The sequence below is a fragment of the Stenella coeruleoalba genome (genome assembly GCF_951394435.1).
Source record: "Stenella coeruleoalba genome assembly, chromosome: 8".
In the NCBI taxonomy this organism is placed as follows: domain Eukaryota; kingdom Metazoa; phylum Chordata; class Mammalia; order Artiodactyla; family Delphinidae; genus Stenella; species Stenella coeruleoalba.
Genome location: NC_137154.1, coordinates 63068970 through 63078300, shown reverse-complemented (window position 1 = coordinate 63078300; position 9331 = coordinate 63068970). Strand labels below are relative to the sequence as shown.

The 9331-nt window shown below is 41.6% G+C and overlaps 1 protein-coding gene across 1 annotated transcript in view; it reads right to left on the bottom strand.

The window, feature by feature from the left end:
• Window positions 1-333: 333 nt before the first annotated feature.
• The window catches only part of CCDC81 (coiled-coil domain containing 81), a 38335-nt gene continuing 29337 nt past the window's right edge, over window positions 334-9331 (bottom strand). Inside the window, exons 15-16 of the mRNA XM_079930482.1 lie at window positions 2981-3125; window positions 334-663 (exon numbers count right to left, since the gene is read on the bottom strand). Of these exons, the coding sequence (XP_079786608.1) occupies window positions 522-663; window positions 2981-3125 (287 nt within the window). The 3' untranslated portion in view covers window positions 334-521. The remainder of the gene's footprint in view (window positions 664-2980; window positions 3126-9331) is intronic.

Genomic DNA, 9331 nt, shown 5'->3' with positions numbered 1-9331 from the left:
CCCCGGTCCGGGAAAATCCCACATGCCGCGGAGCGGCTGGGCCCGTGAGCCATGGCCGCTGAGCCTGCGCGTCCAGAGCCTGTGCTCCGCAACGGGAGGGGCCGCAACAGTGAGAGGCCCGCGTACCGCAAAAAAAAAAAAAAATTCACCACTATGAATCGTTATGCCCAAACACGGAGAAAGTATTTATTACGACACTTCATTATAGATGAGGAAAAGATGAAGTTTCTTAGACAAAGTCACAGAGGGAGTGGCAGGGCTGGGTCAGCAACACCCCCTCAGCCAGAATGAAGCTGGGCGCGCCTCCCAGGCCTGACTGCGGCGGCAGGGTTGTCTGGGGCGGGATGGGAGGAGGACAGATGGGAGAACCTGTCTGTAGGAATTCCCTCTACCCCTGAAAGCACCCAAATGGCACAATATTTTTTTCTCCTCTAAAGTACAAATATGTAGTTTCACCATCACCCCTGCACGTTTAAAAAAGAAAAACTTTCCCTAGGAAAGGCAGGCCCAGACGTTGGGTTTTATACAAACAGCAGGGAGCCCTGCATGTACTTATTCAGGGGCCACACGTTGCTCTTGCCCACGTTGGAGGGTCGCCTCTGGCACTGCTTGCACCGCCGATACTTCTCACACTGGTCCAGGAGGAAGAGCTTGCTGGGGGCCCTGTGGAGAGGCAGAAGAAGGGGTCATTCGCCGGCGTCCCCGAGTCCTTACTGGGTGCCTCGCCTGGAAGCCGGTGCAATGGAAGGGATACAAAAGAAAAGTCACACCTGGTCCCTGCTCTCCAGGAGCTTACGGCCCACCTGTGATTTCCCACCTGTAGTCTCTCCCCTCTACGCTGCTGCTACCTGCTGCTCGCCCCAGGCCGGGCGTCTCCTGCTTCTCCTCCTTCCTTAGTGAATAAAAGGCTCTGCATGGTGCCTTCACAACAGTCTGACCCCAGCCCTCCCCCCACACCCACGTAAACCCTCAGAGAACACAGGACTTGCCCAAGGTCACTCAGCCAGTGTGAATGGGATGGTGACTCCAAAGCCTCAGTATTTGTGGCTTTGGCCCGTGGATGCGCCTTTACCTGTCAGGCTTCCCCAGGAGACAGCATTTGAGAGGGAGATCAAGCCATTAAGCTGCTGGTTAACACCCCAGCAGACAATGAAGCGTAGACGTCAATGGAAAGTCCCAGGGGGCCAGAGGCCTCTGGAGAGTTAAGGGCAGGAGAGGAAGTGAAGACGTAGAAAAAGAGGATGAAAGCAGCTAGAAGCAGAGATGAAGGGATGACAGTGACTGGTTTTCCACTTCAACAGTTTTTCTCGATTGTGCAGGATGTGCGCAATCCCTGATGTGTTCCCCTACGTTATCAAAATTTCTACACGGTGGGATTCTGTAAAAAGAAGCATCAATGACAGCCTTCAAAGGAAAAAGGACAATCTTGGGAGATTGGGATTGACATATATACACTAATATGTATAAAATAGATAACTAATAAGAACCTGCTGTATAAAGAGAATAAAATAAAATTCAAAAAATCAAAAGAAAGAAAGAAAAAGGACAATCTTGGCAGTAGGCAGGGGAAGACCTACCTGGCTTGCCTTGGCGATGGGACCAAGTATCATGAGCTAAACTGCGTACAGGTGAACCTTGTTTTTGCTTTTGCTTTGTTTTCTTTTTAACACCAACCAATTCCTCCTTCCTATGTGCTGTCCACTTGAGTCCCTGCCCACAACTTGGCCTAGGTCTTCAGGTGAGAGGACTGCTCTGCCGTGTCCGTGGAACAGCTGGGCTATCCTGCCACTCAAGGTTATGTCATGTCTCCTCTACCCTTTATCACCATGTTAGCCAAGCCTTCTTCCAAAATCCAACTAAAATCTCCCTCCCTGACACTAATCTCATTGCCTTCTACCTTCTTTCCCACAACATTGAGAAAATGGCTTGAAATACCCAATTCCCCTTTCCTTTCCTCTTCCCTAGGCCAAACAACATCACTTCTCCTTTGGAACTTATTTTCCACATCATCTGTCATACTTTCATTGTCACAAAATATGGGTTCTACCCATTAGAAAGACAGGTGAGAAATGCCTTAAAATCTAAAAGGAAAAGGAGAGTTTCAGATCAAGATCCACTATAACAATTTTTTCTATGATAAAAATTCATTGATAATTGACATATTAAATATCATTTTGGTATATTCAGGTTTTAATAACATTTGATTGCCTAGACTTTGTTTCTTCAAGTTTTCAACATTCTATGAAATCACACCTTCCATTTGTAAAGTATTTTAATTTTTGAAAGTGTAATAATTTTCCAACTCTTTATTTGATCCCCCAAACTCCTGTGTTAGCCAAGCCAGGCAAATGTTCACTTTCCCCATCTTAGAAATAAGAAAAGTAAGGCAAAAAGATTAGCTGCCTCTCCAAAGTTAGTGTTAATTCTCCAAAACATCTGGATTCCCCAACTCTAGATTGTAAATAGATAGTTGGGGAAAGTGAGCATGGATATAATACATTTCAGGAAGACGTTCTTGGTTGGGCATCTCACTTTTCCAATTGCCAATCTTACCCACAACCCCTTGACTCTGCTCTTACGAGAGCATCCCATAAGCCTTAGATGTGTTCAGACAGAAACACTTTCTTCCTATTTCCAACTAATTATCTCCAAAGAGAATTCCCACCCTCCTTCGCACACAGCCCCAGGCCTCCCTAGCCTCCACAAAGTGAAAATGAAGCTACTACACAGAGGCAATGATTAGGGCAGAGATGGCAAATATATAACATGCAACACAGCATTCTCCATCCCATGTCCACAACGGACATTTCTGACATACCATAGCAGTATTTCCCACTGAACCCAGAATTCTTTTCTCACAAAGGTCTCTAGGCAGCCACCCCTAATAAACTGAAGCTGACACTTAAAACCTATCTGCCATCCCTGATTAGAGGAAACTAACAAGATGCAGAGGGGATTTTCAGGTGCAGTCAGCTACTACCGCTGGAAAGCCTTCTCCTCCAGGTCCCGCTGCTTCTTCAAGACAGCACTCCTTTCCCAGTCATCCTGTAAGTCTTGGTAGATTCTGCTCACTCGCTCAAGCTCAGCATTTCTGTCTGCCAAGTGCCTAGAGAGAACAGAAGAGTCTGAGATTCCATTCATAATACTGGGAAGGGTGTGCACCAACCTTAGGAGCCCCATTCCTTTCATGCTAAGTTAAACAGAAAACCTGGTTTTGTTCGCCACTCTTTGAAATAGACTAAGGGGCATGAACACTGTAAAAACATAGCGAAACTCCTAGCAAATAATTTGTGGGTCTAGGACCTTTCATCTTCAATCCTGGTTTAAATTAGCAGGATTAAAACCTTTTTCCAATTAACACATTCAGCCTTTAAAGCCATCAATTTCCTTTGAGGCTAATTTAACTGATCTGAAGATTCATCTCAAATGGATTTCCTATACTTTGCTTCCTTCCTTTCAGTCCAGCCTCTCAGCTGTCAGTAGTCCGCCCACCAGTTCTGCCAGATGTTTTACAAGACAAAGTAGACAGGTGTATGAATGAATGGTTAGAAAGGGGGAAAGAAACAGAAATGACTAAGCAAAAGAAAATGAAATCGAGAAAATATCTAACGTTGTGAAGAAGAGTAAAAAAAAAAAAAACGTGTTTGGTGAAGGTCACATCATCAAAGAAATGACTGCAGTATAATATCTCTCTTCAAGCACAGTGTTCCAGCATTCCCAATGTTAAGTGTTTCTATTACTGGTCTCTAAACATGTAGTCACTGCTCTGTGAATCACCTTAAACCTGGTTCAATATAAATGTGTCTATTTCTTGCCAAACTGAAACTCTTACAGTCAGTTCTCATTAAATTCTGGAAGGGACTTCACTAAATGTGACCCTTGATTTAGCCTGCCTACTCTGAAGGGTCTTGTGTTACAGGTACCAACCGCCACTAGGTGTCAGGACCCGCCGATAGATAAAATACTGTAATGTGCTCTGTGCTGGTTCACTTATTCTAAAATAGCATGGCCCCATTATCCTCTAACAAGCGTTGATTCAGTAGCTATTGTGCGGTCACTATAAAGATTAAGTAGGATAATATACAGAAAGCGCCAATGCCTATCACACAATGGGAGTTCAACGACGGAATGGTACCTATTATATATATTTTTTCATAACCTTTTTTATCTTTTCACCGTTTTTTAAAATTGTAGTTAAAAAAAAAAAAAACGCATAGGGGCTTCCCTGGTGGTGCAGTGGTTAAGAATTGCCTGCCAATGCAGGCGACACAGGTTCAAGCCCTGGTCCAGGAAGATCCCACATGCCGCGGAGCAACTAAGCCCGTGCGCCACAACTACTGAGCCTACGTTCTAGAGCCTGTGAGCCAAAACTACTGAGCCCACATGCCACAACTACTGAAGACCAGGCACCTAGAGCCCGTGCTCCGCAACAAGAGAAGCCACCGCAATGAGAAGCCCACACACCGCAATGAAGAGCAGCTCCCACTCGCCACAACTAGAGAAAGCCCGTGCGCAGCAACAAAGACCCAACGCAGCCAAAAATAAATTAATTAATTAAATTAAAAGAAAAAAAAACGCATAATATTGACTATCTTAACCATTTCTAAACATGCAGATATATAGTGTTAACTATATTCCCACTGTTGTGCAATCAATATCTAGAACTCTTTTCACCTTGCAAAACTGAAACTCTAAACCCATTAAACAATGACTCCCTATTTATCCCTCCCCCAACCCCTGTCAACTACCATTCTACTTTGTTTCCATGAATTAGACTACTCTAATTACCTTATATAAACAGAGTCATACAGTATTTGTCTTCTTTTTGTGGCAGGCTTATTTCACTTAACATAATGTCCTCAAGGTTCATCCACATTGTAGCATGTGTCAGAACTTTCTTTTTAAGGCTGAGTAATATTCCATTGTAAGTGTATACTGCATTTTGTTTATCCTTTCATCTGTGGTTGGACATTTGAGTTGCTGCTATTTCTTAGCTATCATGAATTATGCTGCTATGAACATAAGTGTGCAAATACCTCTGAAAGATCATGCTTTCAAATCTTTTGGATAAATACCCAGAAGTGGAGTTATTGAATCACATGGTAATTCCACTTTTAATTTTTTGAGGGACCACCACTGTTTTCCATAGTGGTTATATCTATTTACATTCCCACCAACAGCATAAAGGGTTCCTATTTCTCCACATCCTTTCCAATGCTTACTATTTTCTGTTGTTTTTTTTTTTTTTATAATAGCCATCCTAACACATGTGAGGTAGTCTCCCTCTCTCTCTCTCTCCCTCTCCCTCTCTCTTTCTCTCTCTCTTTCCTTGCCAGTTCTAGTTTCCTTTATCTTTCCTCTTTACGTCATATATATTCACATCTTAATGGTTTTATCTAATACTGAATAGACAATTTTCTTCCTTCCTAACCTTTTGAATGGTCTAAAAGAAGTACTTGTTAAATGTTTCATGGTGTATGTGGTGTAAGAAAAATATATAATTGTTCTTGTTTTGGACATTTCACAAGGCAATTAAACCACAGATATTATAATCCAAGATAAATGATAACACATTTTATCTTTGCATTTATGAAATCTTATTACACTATTCTGCAAATGTATAAATGTTTTCTTTTCAGAAAAAAAAACATAGAAAAAAAAGATAGCCATCTTATCCATGTATGTCACACTGATATATATATCCTAAATAGTGAAAGACATTTTCTTACATCTGCATAGGTGTTTTGCAGGGGAAAACATGAACAATTTGCTGACTGCTTACTCCATTCAGACTTCCATAGAGTTGGCATTCCTGCATTCTATATTATTGGAATTAAATTATTAAATTGTGTAATATAAACACAGCCGTATTTTAAATCTCACATTCCTACCTTGCCACCTTTATTCACTGGAGTAGAGAATCCCTGTGTCACAGGTGCACATAAGTAAATATTCAATAAAACATGGAATACCTCTTATCTTGGAGAGAGGCACACATAGAGTTAAATGTTAAATGACCTCTAGTTCCAACAGTGCAAATGATGACAGCTGACAGTTGAATAAGGGTCACCCCCACACTCTCACAGAGCATGGAAACCATTTGTTAATGAGCAGCTATCTCTTTGTGGTTTTGATTTGTATTTCCCCAGTGATTACTGATGTTGAGAATCCTTTCATATGCTTTTTGGCCATTGTTATACAATTCTTTAAAGGATAGGTTTAAAAGTCAGTTTACTTTAAATGCCTAGAAAGTAAGAACACGAAGTAAGATTAGAGGGGAAGCAACTAGGATTCTCCCAAGACTGATGGTGGAAGCAAATTGCTGTACTTTTTTAGAAAGCAAAGTGTCAGTATCTGGTAGTATTTAAAATTTAAAATACACTTGATCCAGCAACCTCACTTTTAGGAATTTATCCAGTAGAAACAGAACAACCAGTATAAGGAAAAATAAGAAAAATGCTTAATGCAGAATTGTTGTAATAGCAAAATACCTGGAAAGAAAGTGAATGTTCATCAATGGTGCAAAAGTTAAACTATATAATCCATATTATAGTACGCTGTTATTAAAGAAAAATGAATTTCATATATAGGTACTGACCTAAATACAAATTAATGACACGTTATTAGGTTAAAGAAAGGTTGGGTTGCAGAGTAATATGTAAGATTTCACAGGCCTCATTTTCATTTACAAAAATGGAAGGAAAAATATATATGTGTATATTGCTTGAATATATTTATAGAGAACAGGAAAAAATGTAGAAGGCTAAACTTAACACTGACTACTCGGTAGGGGAGATTATTAGCCTTATTTTTTTAATCTCTCCACTAACTGACTTAATGAGCATGAATTGTTATATTTTTTAAAACAGAAGCAGAAAAGTTTAAAGCAAAAAAAGTAAAACAAGTAAAAAGTAAAACAAGTAAAAAAAAGTAAAACAAGTAAAAGTAAAACACAGACTAAGTCATTCCCTCTGAAAGAAAGTGACCTTCTAGTTGCCACAGGAAGACCTAAGATCACATCTTGAGATGGACTGAGGATGGGGAAGTTGGGAAAGAAAAGAGAAGAGAATATGGAATAATCAGTAAAGGATACAGAAACAAAAGACAAGGATCTAATCCATATAAAAACGGGGGTTTACGACCAGAACTCCAACAAAAGAGATAACCAGATAACAACCATAGTTTGTATTTGATCAGAGCTCTGAAGTTTCCAGAATGCTCTCACATACATAATCTCATTTAATCGTCATAGTGAGGATAGGCAGGGCGGGTGTGATATCCTTATTTTTCATATGAGGAAAAGAGAGCTCAAAGACCCCATGTGTGATATGGTCCAGGTCACACAGTCTGGAAGTGACAGAGTTTAAACCCTCCTAACTCCACGTTCAGGAGAACAGCCAGAGAAGCTAAGGAGCAGAGGAGGAAACTGCAATAATCTCCGCAACACATGCAAAGGGTCCCAGATCTGGCTGTGGCAGCATGCTCGGAAAGGCAGAGCCACTGAGGGGCAAGGGGCAGCTGTTTGCTATGAAACAAGCTCCTTACAAGAACTTCATTTGACCCTTAACCACCTTGGAGGTAGTATTAGTATTCTCCCTAATAGCTGATAAGGAAACCAATGCCCTCAGGGGGCTGTAACCTGCCCAATCCCACACAACTAGTAAAATGGCAGAACCGCATATCAATCTATCAGAATGGAGACCGGAAGTGGTCTTGGAGACCCCAGGTAGTCATCCATTCGGTGAAAGATCATGGAGATGTGGGATGGGGGATCCCAGGGAGGGGCAGGAGCAGCCTGGGAAGCAGGGATGCACTTGTGGGGCTTGGGGCAACAGCTGTTAATCAAGAAGTATGGAAATATTTCAGTATTTTAGCAAACAGTACAGACATACAAGTATACATTGCCCTGGGCTGATGCAAGACTCAGTCCCCCGTCTGATTTGACTCCAAAAGCCATGCATTTAACTACTCTCACCTCTCTACCCCAATCCAACCCTACCCTTATCACAATATCCTCCCACCTTCACCCAATTATTCTACTCATATATTCCGGTCTGAGCCTACTTGCTATAGAACATAACAGATCTTTGCACCATCCCACTGACCATTTGTAAAATTTATAAAATTTTAATATAATAACTTTTTTTCTTTTTATAAGTACAACTGCTTTTTTAAAAGAGGAGATTCCTTTGAAGAGAAGCCCTCTTGGAACTCCTGAGAACTTTGATCAAGTATCTGAAAATTGCTGAACATCTACAAAGAAGAAACTGTAGTTCTCTGTGGCAATCAGAGGGTGGAAGCGGGAGAGTAGGAAACATGGGAAATGGGAAGACAAGAGGAGCCTAGGAGATGTTACAAGGCTGAGGGCTGGTCAGGATCTTAAAAAATTCCCCATTTGTGGGGTAACCAATGGGTACTTTAAAACAGTGGGTGTCTGATGTTTGAGTTTAAAGGTATTGTGCATTGCTACGGCATAAAGTCCTCCTCTGCCTACCCTGACACCTTCGGCACCCCTGCACCAGCAAACATCAGCACAGCTTACTACACGCGCGGTTCTCTGAAGAAGGGGTTTAGTGGAGGTTGGGAAAGGGCCTCAGTTTCATGTTTGTGTCCACTTGAGCAGGACAGCACATTTGTGGCTCACATTGTATTTCCAGGTGACAGTGCTGGGGTGAACAACTCTTTTCAGACATTGTCCTGTAAAGGGAAAGAAAACTATGGAAAGGTAAGTAGAGGGAGAAGTGGGATTGAGAGAGTTTGTTTGTAACTTACGGTTAGCAAAGGGGAAAGGGGGTAGGGGAGGGATAAATTAGGAGCTGGGGATTAGCAGATACAAACTGCTATAAAGAAAATCGATAAACAACAAGAGAACTATATTCAACATCTTATAATAAACCATAATGGAAAAGAATATGAAAAAAGATAACGCATTGGGAATTATTGTTTATCTTACATTATATATGTGTATAAATATGTTTATATACACATGAATACATAATATTCTTTTAAAAATGACTTTGTTTTTAATTTAATAACTTTTGTGCGGGGGGGCCTCTCGCGTTGCGGAGCACAGGCTCCGGACGCGCAGGCTCAGCGGCTCCGCCGCATGTGGGATCTTCCCGGGCCGGGGCACGAACCCGCGTCCCCTGCATCGGCAGGCAGACTCTCAACCACTGCGCCACCAGGGAAGCCCTAATTTAATAACTTTTCTTCATAGGGTGAATTGTGGGGATGAAATGAGATAAAGCACATAACAAGCTTAGAATAATATTTTGCACAAAGTAAGTCCTCAATGTGTTCACTATCATGATTGCTTCTCTGGAGGGGAGGA